This window comes from Dendroctonus ponderosae, unplaced genomic scaffold (assembly GCF_020466585.1).
Source record: "Dendroctonus ponderosae isolate FM_Combo_2020 unplaced genomic scaffold, Dpon_F_20191213v2 Dpon_F_20191213_6, whole genome shotgun sequence".
Taxonomy (NCBI): domain Eukaryota; kingdom Metazoa; phylum Arthropoda; class Insecta; order Coleoptera; family Curculionidae; genus Dendroctonus; species Dendroctonus ponderosae.
The window spans coordinates 14,633,873-14,649,225 of record NW_026018814.1 but is presented as its reverse complement, the minus strand read 5'-3'; the positions used below and the strand labels follow the sequence as shown (position 1 = coordinate 14,649,225).

The 15,353-nt window shown below is 40.7% G+C and overlaps 1 protein-coding gene and 1 long non-coding RNA gene across 7 annotated transcripts in view; both read right to left on the bottom strand.

Annotated features, from left to right (window-relative positions):
- Positions 1–15,353, bottom strand: part of LOC109543834 (papilin) — a 70,642-nt gene that overhangs the window by 10,245 nt on the left and 45,044 nt on the right. For 4 of the 6 annotated variants that reach the window (XM_019913735.2, XM_048667227.1, XM_019913731.2 and 1 more), the window contains exons 4-34: positions 12,936–13,015; positions 12,727–12,877; positions 12,551–12,674; positions 12,417–12,497; positions 12,187–12,359; positions 11,993–12,128; positions 11,760–11,936; positions 11,508–11,668; positions 10,411–10,599; positions 10,176–10,355; positions 9,930–10,112; positions 9,735–9,876; positions 9,572–9,682; positions 9,349–9,518; positions 9,042–9,283; positions 8,752–8,987; positions 8,011–8,373; positions 7,594–7,950; positions 7,326–7,538; positions 7,105–7,269; positions 6,910–7,053; positions 6,629–6,856; positions 6,407–6,571; positions 6,078–6,257; positions 5,846–6,022; positions 5,612–5,788; positions 2,304–2,483; positions 2,009–2,179; positions 1,529–1,816; positions 1,225–1,452; positions 471–665 (exon numbers count right to left, since the gene is read on the bottom strand). In XM_019913735.2, coding sequence (XP_019769294.2) covers positions 471–665; positions 1,225–1,452; positions 1,529–1,816; positions 2,009–2,179; positions 2,304–2,483; positions 5,612–5,788; positions 5,846–6,022; positions 6,078–6,257; positions 6,407–6,571; positions 6,629–6,856; positions 6,910–7,053; positions 7,105–7,269; positions 7,326–7,538; positions 7,594–7,950; positions 8,011–8,373; positions 8,752–8,987; positions 9,042–9,283; positions 9,349–9,518; positions 9,572–9,682; positions 9,735–9,876; positions 9,930–10,112; positions 10,176–10,355; positions 10,411–10,599; positions 11,508–11,668; positions 11,760–11,936; positions 11,993–12,128; positions 12,187–12,359; positions 12,417–12,497; positions 12,551–12,674; positions 12,727–12,877; positions 12,936–13,015 — 5,767 coding nt within the window. The remainder of the gene's footprint in view (positions 1–470; positions 666–1,224; positions 1,453–1,528; positions 1,817–2,008; positions 2,180–2,303; positions 2,484–5,611; positions 5,789–5,845; positions 6,023–6,077; positions 6,258–6,406; positions 6,572–6,628; positions 6,857–6,909; positions 7,054–7,104; positions 7,270–7,325; positions 7,539–7,593; positions 7,951–8,010; positions 8,374–8,751; positions 8,988–9,041; positions 9,284–9,348; positions 9,519–9,571; positions 9,683–9,734; positions 9,877–9,929; positions 10,113–10,175; positions 10,356–10,410; positions 10,600–11,507; positions 11,669–11,759; positions 11,937–11,992; positions 12,129–12,186; positions 12,360–12,416; positions 12,498–12,550; positions 12,675–12,726; positions 12,878–12,935; positions 13,016–15,353) is intronic. The other 2 variants (XM_019913732.2, XM_019913734.2) reach the window with 2 other exon arrangements.
- On the bottom strand, positions 4,822–5,598 carry LOC125504774. The gene is made up of 2 exons (XR_007281689.1): positions 5,215–5,598; positions 4,822–5,146 (listed from the first exon to the last, which is right to left on the bottom strand). It is a non-coding gene; the product is annotated as an uncharacterized LOC125504774 (long non-coding RNA).

Here is a 15,353-nt window from a genome sequence, read left to right as displayed (position 1 = left end):
AAGTTGCAGTACGATTTTCTAAGAAGCAAAACTAAGTTAATTATAGAAAATTAAAAAAACGCAAACATTAGCGGTACATTTCATGATTTTGAGTGAACAAATGAACGGATTTTAATTTAGCTTGTCTCATATTATAGGTAATTTTAATACTTGAAATAGTTTTAAACTTTTTTCAATAGCATCAACGGTTCAAAAGTTAGACGCAAAAAACAGTATTGCGCACTTTCTTTGATTATTTAAACAATGTTCCACAGCCCGGAAGTCCCCCGCAAACTATTGTCCCAATATTCTGACATCCTTTCCATCAGCTTCCAATAATATTTTACCTTCATTCTTTTAAAGTCTAATCTGGCTGGACATGGAGTAGAATCATGCCATTTTAGTTTCGGTCAGAGTTTGGACTTTTTCTGGTTTCCAATGCTTTAATCACTAAGGTTTTGTGAAAAATAGTTCACTTGAGTGGAACTCACCTTGCCCGTTGTATGGTCCACAGCGTCGAAGACAATCCTCTTCACTGTAAAAGCGGTTCTCATTGCCTCCACACCCTGTATAAATGAACGGCTGGCATTCCCCAGTGACTCTATCGTGGTAGTAGGCCTGGTATTGATCAGTGCAGTTTCCAGCGTCTTGGTCTTCGTAACATTCTGAACCATAAACGACAATTTCTGCAAAAAACTTTACTTGTCAAAAACAGGGCAAAACACAGGGTATTTCATAGATATACAACAAACTTCTGGATACATCGAAAGAGATATAACCGTTCGAAACCATTCCTTCAAAGTCACGACGAACTAAAAACGCGCAAATTCAAACACTCACCAGTTTCATTTTAGCCACGCTTTGCTTTCAGTTCAAAATTGCTCAACATTTTCTGGAAAGAGACTGGAAGCGAAACTTTCAACACACTTAATGGAAAATCCAACGTTTCGAGGGCAAAAACTGCTGAAACTTTTTGTTCGGTTAGTTTTTCAGAGATACGTATTTTTTTCTAACCAAGTGCCTTGAATAGAAATTGCAAAGAAAATCTCGCTAGTTCAAATATTGCTCAAGAAGCTCCGGGAAACAAATTGGAAGCGAAAGGTTCAACACATTTGATGGCTAAAACTGCTAAAACTGTTAGCTCGAATATAAATTGCAAGACTTAAACGAAAAAGTAAAGTAAAACTAAGTCCCCAAGTGTTTGTAGGTATATTAACGAAACACCCAGTAGGCACAGATTCTTACGTGGAACTGATGGTGGGCCTTGCGTGGTTACCGCAGGCTGAACAGCTGGAGGCAGCGCTCGGATGGAGCCGCAATACTGAAGACATAGATCTTCAGTTTCAAAGTTGTTATAGTTGCCTCCGCAGCCGCCATAAGTGAAGTTCTTGCAGGTGCCATCCGCTGTATTGTAGTAGTAGTGAAGTTCTTCGTTAGAGCACGGGCCTCGGTCCGGTTCCCTTGAGCAGATCTCTGAAGAAACATGTTCGAATTGGTTGACTGATGGTCTCGGCTTTGAAGCACGTTAAAGGATTCGGAGAGTTTTTACCTTCCAGTGTTGGTTGTCTGGATGTAGGACTAGGTACCTGTGGTGTAACTAACGGTACTTGAGTGGGCGGGGCCTCAGTTTGCCGCCCTCCCACAGCCAATGGCGGCGGCTGCTGGGAGCCAGCGCACTCTTGTTGACACTCTTGTTCGCTTTGGAAGTTGTTTCCGTTACCACCACATCCGCCAAAGTAAAACTGACTACATCTCTTGTACCTGGTGTCCCAATACCAACGACTCACATAATTGCCGCATTCCCCAATATCCGCCGGTAAGTGACATGTGTTTTTAACTGTGTGCATCAAGTTAGATTATAACTAAGTTAATTCATGTACTGTTACTTACTTATCCCTGGAATGCTCAGATGACTAAGATTGTTCAAGTAAACTTGCGAGAAATCAGTGCTGAATTTAGAAGAATGAGAGGTTTTTGGTAGTAAAATCTGAACACATTCCAGGGCTATAAGTACCGCCATCCAACTTACCGATATCGTTGGGACAGTCGGCAAGGCATGCATCTTTAGTATCGAAAGTGTTTTTGTTACCATTACAGCCCGTGTAATAAAAGGGCAGGCAACGTTCCTCATTAGCACCATAATACCACTTAGCCTCTCGAGCCGTGCAATTACCCTCAGCCTTTGGAATCGTGCAATAATCTAACATTCACCAAATTGCATTCTTACTGATTAATCGGCGAGTCTTATTAAATACTACCCCATCCACCCTAGTTGTCTAGTTGGTACGACTACAGTGCAATGCGGTTTCAACCGAAGAACTTACCTCGTTTCTTTCCAGGCGTTGCGCATCGTTGATTGCACGCTTCAAGGGAGGCAAAGTTGTTGGTATTACCTCGGCAGCCTCCGTAGCTAAACGGCTGGCACTGTCCAGAAGTCTTGTCAAAGAAATAGCGCCGATACTGGCCCCTGCATGGACCTTCTGCTTTCGACTGATCGCATGGATCTAATAAGAGTAGTTTTTTCGCCCTTATATGACTTAAATAGCAGGGTAGTTTGATAAGTCGGTGACTTTTTGAATTTCCCGCGCAGTAAATGAACAAAAATCATGCAAAAAACAGCAAGTATCACTTGAACAAAGAGGTTTAGTTAACTATTTTCCTGAATTCAGCTAAGTTTATATATACTTATTACTCAGTAAACATCCAGCTTTTTGATGGTTAAAAAACTAGCTGCTACTGTTTGCTCCTTTTTGGCCAATAGAAAAAAACTGCTCCATTGTTACGACTGTAAAACTGCAATCCGTCAAAGATCATCACCAGGATGTTTAAAAAAGAAGCGGGAATATTTAAGGACGTGATTTTTTATGTCATTTCATGAGAAAAAGTTGCCATAAACATAAGTCCGAAAGTACACAGTTGCCAATAGGCCTGGGTAACACTGTGTTGAGTTGCGCTTTTGAGTTGTTGCCGCTATCTGAGTTAATGAGTTATAACTCATCGGTGAAAGAGTCATAACTCATTTATTAAGGCGGATTAAAGCTGTACGAAACCCTAGACTGAAATTTTAACATTCGGAGTCTCGTTTTTTCAGCAACGGAACTGAGCTACTGAGTACTAAGCCATTTGCGCAGCACTGCTCCAACACCTGAGTTATACACTGAGTTACCTTTCTGTAGAAACGATTGCTTAAAATTGCGGTTTTTTTCTGGTTTTTGGTCTAAAACGAGAAAAACCAGATCTCTTTTTGGAAAACTAATTTTTTCGAGAAAAAAAAACAAGAGAACTTTGGATTTTGTCCCAAATTCAAAGGTAAAACGGGTATTCGAAAAAGACACCAAATGAAGAAAAAGAAAACCAAACCATAAATACGCCCAGTTTTCGATTCAAGGACCTTCAGTTTGCCACAGTTTAGAAATACATATTGACATAAAAGTGAAGAAACCGGAATTAAAAATAACTAAATTATTCGCAGCGACGAAGTTGGCGAATTTTCCAAATAATTAATTATAAAGTTGCGTTTGTTCTGTTCGGAAAAAAAATTGGGAAAAAACCCAGAAAAACATATTTGGGTTTTGTCCAAAATTCAAAGCTACAAAAATTTTAAAAAATCTTTATAACTCGGTTAAGGAGGGGAGTGTCCCAACATAATGTATATGATAATTTTTCACAGAGAATACCTGAATATTGTCAGTGTTTGAGGGTTGCGAAAGAAAAACTTTGCTAAAACTGGAAAGACCTGATATTTTAAATAAACTTTAAAATCCTTCAGAGCGATGAGGTTAGCGAATTTTCCAAATTATTTTTTGTAAACTTTTGCTCTCTGGTCATTTCTTCAAGATAATCTTAATTACTTTGGAAAAAGTAAAAAAAATTATTTAGTTTTTGTGCCAAATTCGAAGAATTTTTCTAACAAAATTGTGTCGTTTTTGACTGAAAAGACCCCATGGTTGTCAGAAAAGAAGAAAAGAATCTGAAAATAATGAATTTTTTGCGGTTTCGATTGAAAACTTTTAGTTTTGCGATCGGTTTTTCAGAAAACCTTAATAATTTTCTGTGAAAATTAATTTTTGTTTTTGTCCCGCATTCGACGCTGAAAGGGGATTTTGTAAAATTCCTTCAGATATAAATTTATCTCGTAATATTTCGCGTAAAATACCTCCAGATTGTCAGTATTTTTAAGTGAAACTTTATAAAACAGAGCGTTTTTGAATATAAAATAAAGCAAAACAAATTAAATCAAAACAAAAAATTCAGTTTTTAAACTAACTCTACATCCAGTCTTCAGAGAGATGGGGGTGGAATTTTTATAAACTTATGTGTTATATTCTGTATGCCTTCATTCTGTTCGCTTTTTAATGAAAAATTAGTTGATTTTTGTTCTAAATTTGAAGCTGGAAAAAGATATCAATACTTTTTACGAAACGACGAAGGAGGCGTGATGTAATAAAATTTATTTTGAAATTTTTCGCGACAAATATCCTTAGATTGTCAGTATTTTTACGTGAAACATTAGAAAAATGAGCGATTAGAAGAAACACTCACTAACTTTGCTAAAACTGGAATATTCTGAAATTTTGAAAAACCTGAAAATATTGTTAATAAATGGCCCTTAAAATAAATCGAAAAACAACTTAACAAAAAAGTCAATTTTTTGCCATCAACGGAATTGAGTTACTGCGCCGGTGCGTTGGGTTGGCGCAACTAGCAATTTTCGCAGCATAGCGCCATGCGCCAACTCCTAAAAATTCACTAAGTTACCCAGACTTAGTTTCCAAGATACAGGGTGTTAAAACGTTAGTTTTTTCCTTATAACATATAACTTTTTGCTAAATAATGCCAATGTACTGTTAAAATTTGATATTTAGGGGTTTTTGGATTCGAAATTTTACATTTATATCAATTTAGGTCTAACTTGTAGAAAGGCGCCATCAACATTACTTAATTTCAAATGAATGTTTAGCGCTGTTTCGGCGCAATCCGAACGAGTTTTTGCGCCATTTCGTAACAGTTGACGAAACATGGATCAATCACAACACACCAGAGACGAAAGAAAAATAAAAACAGTGGTTTTCTTCAGGTGAACGTGCACTAATGAAGGTCTGTCGGAAGACGAGGTGGTGGTCAAAGTTTTTTTGGATGCACGCAGTGTCATTGCCACATCAATTACCTTGAAAAGGGTAAAACGATCACTTTCGCATATTATTCAGATTTGGGATAGATTCGATGTTGACTTACGACGGCTAAAACGGCCGCATTTGGCGTCCTGATGGAAAAAGTGCTTTTTCATCAGGACAAAGGACGAGTGCCCACGTGTCACAAAAATCCATGAATTAGGCTACGAACCTTTACCACATCCAGCATTTTCTCCAGATTTAGCCCCCTGCGACTATTTCATGTTTCCAAACCTGAAGAAATGACTGGGCGGTAAGAGATTTGGGTCCAATGAAGAGATCATCATTGAAATGTCTATTTTGAGGGCCTTGAGCAATTCTGTTATTTGGAAGGGATAAAAAATTGGACGTAGGACTAAAACGTTTTCTTGGCCGAAAATAAAATATTTCCTTCAAAAAGTCAATGACTGACATCAAACGACATTCGTAGTTAGGATTGAATCCAGATCCATCCTGCTTACCTGCAGCCTCATTTTTAGCGCAAAGTTCGGCACATTCTTCTCTCGTTTCGAACTTGTTGTTGTTGCCCAGGCAGCCTCCATAGACAAACTGCGAACATTGATGGGCTTGTTTGTCGTAGTACCACTGCAAAAAGTACCCTTCGCACGAACCGTTGACCTTCGGCAAATTGCACCTTTCTAAAAGCAGTATTATCAATGTTAGAACCCGTATAAAGCGCTCTGATATCAACGCACCAATTCCCAGAGGTTTGACGCACACGCCTTCGCATTCTTCTTTGGTTTTGAAGCGATTTTCGTTTCCATCGCACCCTCCGTACCAGAATCGTGAGCAGCCACCATAGGCCATGTCGAAGAACCACTTGACTGTGTAGTTTCTGCAGGTGCCGCGTTCCTTAGGCAGAGAACAAGATGCTGCAAGTAAAAGCAACAGTAAGCCATTTGCATAAACATTTTCCTGGCAAGGTACCTTGTTGGTCGACTGGGATTTCTTCACATCCGGCAAAGTCGCTTCCTTGGGCTTTTGTGACGCCGTCCAGACAGCAACCGTGCTTGGAAATGTCGCAAGTGCAACCTTCTTCGTTGGGTCCTTTTGCTGCCGTTCTTTCATCGGAACAGCACCCGAATTCGCTGGATCTGCAGTCACATCCTAGCAAGAAAATAGCAGTAAAAATTCACTTGTTGAGTCTTCAAAGCATAATTTTACTACTTGTCTTACCGACGCACCCATGTTTGCGGCATGAAATTAATTTAGGAAGATTTGCGATCAAAGCTTGAAAATTTTGGGTCAAAATTTACCTTGCTGGTGTGGCCCTTGAGCAATCGATACGCCATCAGGACAGCAACCGAACTGGAAGGTATGGCATGGGCAGCCCTCATAATCCGGAGCTGAAGCTTCTGTAACATCATCAGGGCAACAGCCGTGTTCACTGTATTGGCATCCACATCCTGCATTGTTGTAGCCTGAAAGCGGCCATTGAACTAGAACTGTTTCCAGCTGGAATCGACACCGATTCAAACCTTTCGCCGCGGTTTTCTGATCTGGGCAGCATCCATAGGGAGAACTTTGGCACTCACATCCATCCCCATTGGGTCCTCGGGCAGGAGTGAGATCGTCGGAACAGCAACCGAACGTCGAAGTGAGACAACATCCTTCGCCTCTATACCCATGAGCTGGCGTTTCTTGGTCGGGACAACAGCCGTAGGTACTGTCGGAGCATGGCAGTTTGCATCCTTGATATTGAGGACCTGGACAATAATTTCTAGGAAACCTTCCGGTAGGTGCGAGTAAGATGTATCACCTTTCGCCATTGAGCCATCTGGGCAACAGCCATGGTCAGATTGTTTGCATTCTTCTGTTGATGGAGTCGTACTGGGCACAGTGGTAGGCTGGATGGTTGTGACTTCTTCCGGTTCGCAGCCCTTTTGGTTCGGACCTTCTGCTTCTGAATTGAAATGTTCAATACACCAATAGATTACAGTTTAACATATTTTACCAGTGGAATTATCCTTGCAACATCCCCATTTGGATTCCAGGCAAGCAGGCGGTTTGGCTGGACAACCTTCTTCGTCGTTACCTTCAGCTGGCGTCTTCTTGTCCCAACAGCAGCCAAACAAGGTCTCGTTGCAGTGGCTGCTCGGGCAGCCACGGTTTTTGGTCCCTGAAACAAGTAGGGGTTCGATACGGTTTTCGAACATTCTCGCCTCTTATGCATACCAAGTGCGGCCGACACTCCATCCGGACAGCAACCATACGTTGACTCTTTGCAGGTTTTGGGCGTTGGACATCCTTTATCAAAGGGCCCTTGAGCCGCATGAATGTTGTCCCAACAGCATCCATAGGCACTTTCTTTGCATTGGAGAATCTTCTTCCTCTTGCACATCTTTTGCTTCTTTTTGAATAATTCGGTAATGTGCGTCGTGGGCCAAGCTGGAACAATTGGTTAGTCATCAACTTACTCCATTACATTCCATGGCATACTCACTGGGTGCCTCACTGGTTGAGGAAAATATATCAAACTCAGTACTCCCGGTGTATTCTGTGGTTGCTTCAGGGGAACCACTGACTTCTGTAGTGGAACCACTCACTTCCGTAGTAGAAGCGCTGACTTCCGTAGTAGAACCGCTGACTTCCGTGGAAGAACCGCTGACTTCCGTGGAAGAACCGCTGACTTCCGTGGAAGAACCGCTGACTTCCGTCGTGGAACTTTCACTGGATTGTTCAGTAGAACTGATTGTGGTACTTTCGCTTGTTACGCTCTCGAAAGCTTCCTCAGTGGATCCTGTTAAGGACTCGGTGGTTGACACTTCAGCGCTGGTCTCGGTGGCAGGCGAACTGATTTCTGAAAAAAAAATCAATCAGAAACAACTATGGAAAATTATCACTCTTCCTCAGCACTCACCGGTGGCTTCAGTGGTTGCTTCGCTACTTGAGCCTGTTTCGCTTTCGTCCTCCACCCGAGCCCTTGGAGGCGGAGTTGAGTCTGGATCTGGTTCATTTTTAAGTCCCATCTCGTCAGTTTCAGTGCTGTAACTTTCAGTGCCTGTCGAGGCTTCAGAGGTTTCACTACTGGCTGCTGAGGTTGTTGACGTCTCACTAGTGGCTTCTGATGTTTCAGTCGTGCTCACACTCTCAGAAGTGGTGGAAATTTCAGTTATTTCAGTTGAAATAGTTTCTGTGCTGCTCAGCTCTGTTGTGCTGCTGCTATCGACTGTTGATTCCGTGGTGGAGCTTTTGTCTGCGGTAGTTTCCGTTGAGGCAGATTCTGAAAGAATCATTTATAATTGTGGAGAAACATTTATCGCTTCTTGTTGCTTTTAGGTAAAAGGCTCCAGGATTAAATTAAGAAGTCTATTGCTTTTCAATACCTTTGCACCGACATGTAATGCAGGCCCTTTCGTTAATATAAGGCTCGATTTCGTTTGAGCATTTGAGAATAGAGCATTCGTCGAAATCTGCCTGACATTCATGCGGCCCTAACTGGTCGAATGGCGTGGCTACAAGAAAAAGTATTCCACTGTTCTGTCGAATGCGTTTTTTAGTTGATTGAGTGAACACGAACTTCCCCGTCCAGGAAGAGTTGAAAATAATTCACCGGACACAGGAAATGACCTTTGAAGAAAAGCCAAAACAAAAAAATTACCTGAAGTTGACTCTCCTAATGTGCTACTGTCCACTTCAGTAGTCGTTTCAGTGCCCTCAGAACTGGTGGTACTGGACAAGTCATCCCCAGTAGATTCTGTGGAACTAGAAGACGCATCAGAAGAAACTTCCGTGGATCCGCTTGCAGTACTGCTGGCGATAAGATCCGTCGTAGTTTCGGATAAAGACCCAGTAGATGAAACTGGTTCAGTTGCGTCTGACTCTTGCATAGTTGGGCTAAAGAAAAAAAAATATTGTAGTCAGTCGTCTGTTGCGTTCCTCAACATCTACCTTGTGGGTGAATCTGTGGACTCTGGCGTTTCAGATGCTCCAGATCCTTCTTCAGGTTCGATGGAGCTGGATGTAGTTGTTACCCCACTTTCTCCTTCTGCTGAACTCTCTACAAACTCGGTTTCGTCCCTCGTAGGGCTATCACTCTGCATCACGTCATATACCGAGTAGGACGTTTCCAGCCCATCAGTGGTGCCAGCGGAAGTGGATTCCACTAGTTCTGAGACTTCAGTTTCTTCTTCCTGCAAACGGACGATGGATTATGACTAGGATTAGCTACTGGTTTTCTAACGCGACGTTTTCTTACCTCGGGAACACCCATGACCGAAATTTCCACCCATTCCCCATCGTCGCACGAATCTGCTGGCACGATTTCGAAGTCATCTTCCTCCTCTTTGCTTGATTCTTCGGCCTGAGGCTCAGTGGTGAAGTCGATGCTTTTAGTGATTTCCGATATATCAGAAGACGAGGAGGTGTCTGTTTGGACAGAACACTGAGCATACAAATTCGCAGGTAGTTTGCCTAGTTACCTTCAGTTTCCTTATCTGTTGCAATGGTCGATTCTGCTGAGTCCATGCTTTCGCTCTCTGTTGTTTCCTGCAGCTTCAGGGGAGTGTCCTTATCGACCGGCAGCTCTGAGTCTGCAGAACTTGAAAATAAAATCGCTGCTGTCCAACTGAGAGAATTGCATACCTTCAGTGCACGGTTGCTTGTTGCAGTCCTCCTGTCCAAATATGATCTTGTCGGCATCGCAATGCGACACGTCCACCACTTCATTGGCTTTGATGCAAACGACTTTCTTGGTTCTTTCACCCACTCCGCAGGGTTTGGAGCACTGAAGCAGCGGAGGAGTAAAATCAGAGTTTCTGATTGGGTTGGATTACCTACCTCGCCCCACGGCCCGCTGAACCATTCCCCATCACAATCCTCAGTACCGGTGCAGTTGCGGATGATGTCAAAAGTCTTTGACTGGTCACATTTGTCGTTTTCCACTTTTTTCACCTCGTCGCCTGTTGCCAAGCCGCAGAAAAGGGTTCTGGTTTGGATGCCCTTGCCACATCTTGCTGAACACTGTGAACAAACAATTTTTTAGAGGTTTCGCGGGTTTTGTGGATATTTTTATGTAAAATGTACCTCGCTCCATTGCGAAGCATACCACAAGAAGTTGCAGGTTTCATTGGTGTTGGCCTCACATTTCCTCACGCTTTCCGGTTTGTTGCTCTCCTCACACAGATCGTCTTCGAAGATTTGCCCGTTGGCTGTCGCGCAGAATATCTTCCGGGTCTCGTTGGTAAGGCCGCAAACAGAGTCACACTGTAAAATCATTATTTATTTCAAAACGCCTTATGGATGGATTTTCCGGACTAACCCCACTCCATTCTGAACTGATCCAATCCACTCCTTCACAGGGCCGACTGAAGCAGCTCTGCTCTTCGGCCGGCTTATCTTCAATGGCTTCGCACGTCGAATCTTCCATGATTTGGATTTTGTCATCCGCGTCCCTAATGAAGCACCGTACTTGACGAATTTGCTTTCCATCGCCGCATAGATGATCACACTAGAAGACAAGAAAAATAATTTGATTGGCTTCGGCATCTTCGTCTTTTTGCTCAGGAAAAATTCGGCGCTGATACATTTTCTGAATGGGTATTTGGGACCGTAAGGTGGGGTAACTTAATATCAAATTTTGTCGGATAACTTCGCTTGTCCAAGGGTTATTTACCTATGAAATTGTTTAAAATGTGGATATAATATGCCCAGTTATTTTGTCTAAAAGACTAAATATGTCCCGTTTTAAATTAATTTTTTATTTTTTTTTAGTTTTAAATGTTTTCATGTCGAAAAGTGGTAAGTTGCAACATGCCTCAAAATTACAAAAGAAACAGTTTGGGACTAGGAATATCTTATCCTGACGAAACAAGAAAATCTATTGAGGGCCATAGTTCTTATAAACAAATCTTTACAAAAAAACTTCAATGATTAATCATTATAACGCAGATCCCAACGAATGGGCGTAAATCAAACACTTCTTAAAAACAGTTTGAAATATAAGTTGAAATAGATAGTCCATATAAACTAGGTTCAAATAAAACTACCTGCACCAAAAGTAAAACAGGGACTTTGTACATTTCCAGGGCATTTAATCCTATCGAAAATGCTTTATTCGTTTTTTTGCTAGAACATCAGTTTTAAGTTAGTTTTTGAAATATAGGAGTAGCATACGATCTCCGGTTCCTTATACGCGTTTATATTTCTATGCTTTGCTTAGAATAATAGGTATAAGAACGAAAAGAAAAGTTTCGTAAAATTGAGACTTTTTTAATAAAAATCCTCAGCAAAAAAACCTTTTTTCATTTCTCTGTTGCAATAAGACTGTGCGTACAATGAAACTTACTTAGATGATAAATCGTGTGTCTTCCACTACTTACAGTCGTGGTAGCAGGCAAAATATAAAAATAAACTTACGGGTGACCAGGGCCCAGAGTGCCAAGTGGCACAAGTTACCCCCTTATTGCACGTTTGCTGCTGAGGCGGTTTTGGGTCCTGGCATTGCGATTCGTCCACTAAACTCGGGTACCCATTGGAGACGATTTGCTGGCAGGATATTTCCCTGGTCTGGACTCCACCTGGCATTCGAACAGTGAGTGTTTATTGCCACATTCACTTAATCTTGCTAAAAATTGTTCAACGCAATATTATTCTTCTGCAATAAATTACCTTCTTCGCCACACGGAACTGAGCAGTTTCCCCATGGATGTGGAACCCATTGAGCATCGCAGGCCACTTCGTTGCATCTTCTGGAAGTTTCCGGTTTTCTCGATGCGTCGCACAGAGTCTCGTCCACTGGCTCCAGAGTTTTCCGGCCCGCACAGGAAACGTTCCGGTGCTGAATTCCTTTAAGGAAACACGAACTTTGTAAGCTTATTCTGGATTCAACTGGGAGGATTTACCTCCGCCACAAGTAACGGTGCATTGAGTGTACTCGTCAAAGGTCCAGGCGTAGGTTTCGTATTCCGACCCAGGCTGGATGTTGGTAGGCAAGCTGTACTTGTACTGAACGGGAACAGTGGAGTCTTGGAACAACAGCTGGAAGCACATTGAGGATAGACAATAAATTGGAGGTGGGGGATGGACGATGGCTTACCACTATAAAAAGAGGTTCGTCTATGGGCCCCAAAGTGTAGATCTTGTCAGGAGCAGCGAAGCCCTGCGGGTAGCGCTCATAGTGAAACTTGCTGCCGGCAAAGTCCAAAGCTCTGGGGAAGTCAATTCTCCAGTTTCCATTCAGATAGTAATGTCCGGAGGTATTTCGAACAGCTACAGAGCCAAACAATAAGAAACCCTGTTTCACGAGAAATACTGAGACGGACTCACCCAGGTAGTTGTTTGAGTTTGCAACCTCCTCGACCACAATATTGGTCGCGCCACCAGGAATCAGCAGAATGTCGTTGTAGCCTAAAAGGACGACTCAGAACCTCCAATCACTCAAACTGCCGCCTCAAACTTACCGACTTGCATGTCGTTTAGCTCCAAAGTGTTAGTCACGGTGTTGCAGGTGCTGCCGTCGCCTCCACATATCCGACACTCGTCCTCTTTGAGATTGGAGCCCAACATCATGTCGCACCCTACTGGCTGAAATCACTCTCACAAGTACCATCCCAACCTGGATTAAATCCCACTTTACCTGGCACTGCCCATTTACGCACACATCTAGGCTTTCGTCGTTGCATCGGGTACCGTCCACCACCTGTTCGGCATGTCTGTAGTAGAACCTCTGACCTCTGGGCATGCAGTTCAGTTCGCAAGCATTCGGTCCTTTAGTGTATGGCACCCATCTGAGAATATTTTCATTTCGAAACAAAATTCTGTGAAAACGGTTACCGGAAAACCTACTGGTATTTTACATTCTCGAACGGGACTTCGTCGTACTCGGAGCATTGCTGGGCTCGGAAGTCTCCAGTATCTGGACAGTCCTGATATGGAAAGGAGAAAATTAACGGAAGCCTTAAAGCGGAAACCAGCTAAATGAATAACTTCCATGAAACGTGTCATTCTGGCAAACAAATTATGGAGGCAAAATGGATAATCTCCGTAATCAAATAGCTAAAAAACTGGCATTCAATTAACTCTAATGAGGACCGCGATGGGCCGCTCGCTGAATATTTCAGCTTCTTAATCACCAATTTCGTCATGCAGACCCATAAAAATTCTTATGTTCCCCATTTGGGGCTTTATATAGGATGATTCAGGTTTAATCTTGATAACTTCGGAAACCAATAGAACAGGTGAGACTAATGTCCTTACATGACCTAAAAATATCTTCTGGTTTTTCTGCACAAGTTTTGAACCTATCATCCGATTCCCATTGTGGTGAAATTCGAAATACAAACACTTCGAACAAATGCCCCTTAAGTTTTAACCACCCAACCGCCTTAAAAAGGTATTTTGCGGGCCACCTGCCCATTATTTTGTATCAAAACTTGAACAAGAAAAATAATTTCAATAAAACGGCTCCACAGTAGGCCTGGGTAACACTGTGTTGAGTTGCGCTATTGAGTTGTTGGCGCTCTCTGATTTAACGAATTATAACTCATCGGTTCATGAGCTATAAGTGATTTATTAAAGTTTTTCGAAACCCGATACTGGAATTTTTACATCTAAAAAAAGGTCATCAACATTTTGTCTGAGTATCGTTTTACTACTTTGTTCAAACAACTAAAAAAAAGTTATCTAGATTCTCCCAGCAACAGAAGTGAGTCCAAATAAAGTGGACGAGATTTCTTGTAAAATCGATCTCTTAATTTTTTTGCATAAAATATTCAGTTTGCCAGTATTTTACAGTAAAACGTTAGGAAAACCCTGTTTTTTTCGTTTAGTGGCAGTGCGGTTTAGAAATATTGACCTAAAAGTGAAGAAACCCGTTTCCCAGAGTTTTCCAAATAAATAATTATAAACTTTCGCTTTTTCAGTTTGGGAAAATATTTTTGGAAAAATACCCAGAATTAATTATTAGTTTTGTCCATAATTCGAAGCTGCAAAAAGTTTTACAAAAATATTTGCAAAGCGGTTAAAGAGGCGAGTGTTCCAATAAAAGTTATTTTATAATTTTTCACAGAAAATACCTGAATATTGTCAATATTTTAAGAAAAACAAAAATAATGCGATTTTTGCGTAGAAGAAAGTGCTTAATATGGAAACTTTGTTAAAACTGGTTTGGTTTTGAAACTAAAATGGATTTTCTAATGTTCTCTACAAACCGATGAATGAGGCGAATTTTGAAGCAAAATTTATTTTGTAATTTTTGGCTGTAAAGACCCCATTATTAACAGAAAAGAAGAAAATCATTCAAAAATAATGATTTTTTGCGTTTTCAATTAAAAAATTTTAATTTTGTGTTCGGTTTTTGAGAAAACTTAAAAAAATTTCGGGGAAAAACGGGAGGAATTTATTACGTTTTCGTCTCGAATTCAACGCTGAAAAAAGTTTTTGTAAAATTTGTACAAAGCTATAAATTTGCTTAAATAAAACTTTGTTAAAACTGGAATGACCTGAAAATTTAAAGGAACTTTAGAAATCTTCAGAGCGATGAGGGCGGCGAATTTCCCGAATAATTTTTTGTTCACTTTTGCTCTGATCGTTTTTTTAAGATAGTCCTAATTACTTTCGATAGAAAATGAATAAAATTATTTGGTTTTTGTTCCAAATCAAAATCAATTCCTGGGCTTCAGTCATTTATTGTCTATTTACCAATTAAAATACGTTTCGGTGTTTTCCACCATCATCAGTTTCTCTAAAATAACAGATAGTTAAAAAAAATGTTTTCATTAATTTAAAAAACAATCACAGTTTGTCAACAGCTTTATCATATCACACACTAAAATACATTACAATTGCAACACTTTAAAACATTCTAAGATTAATTAGGCCTAACAGGTGATTAGTCAGGACAATCAATTCTGGGAAGAGACTAGAATTCTTTGTTCAAATACTCAATTATTTTTACTTACATGTGTAGCGTTGTTGCGACTTTAAGCCTTGGCATATATTTGGAGTATTAATTTTGTCCATTTTGCACACAAAGCGAAATACTGTTTATATTAATTTCTTTTACTTTCAGGTATTTTTCTTTGCATTCTAAGAATATTATTTTTGGTTTATTTTTTTTAATTTTGTATAGAACAAAAAATCTTGAAAAAATAAAAAATATATTATTAATAAACAACTATCCCAAGTCATTTTTTGAACCAATCATAAAGCAAAGGATAAATAAAATATACAATTCAACTAAATGGAAAAACATAAATAAAAGAG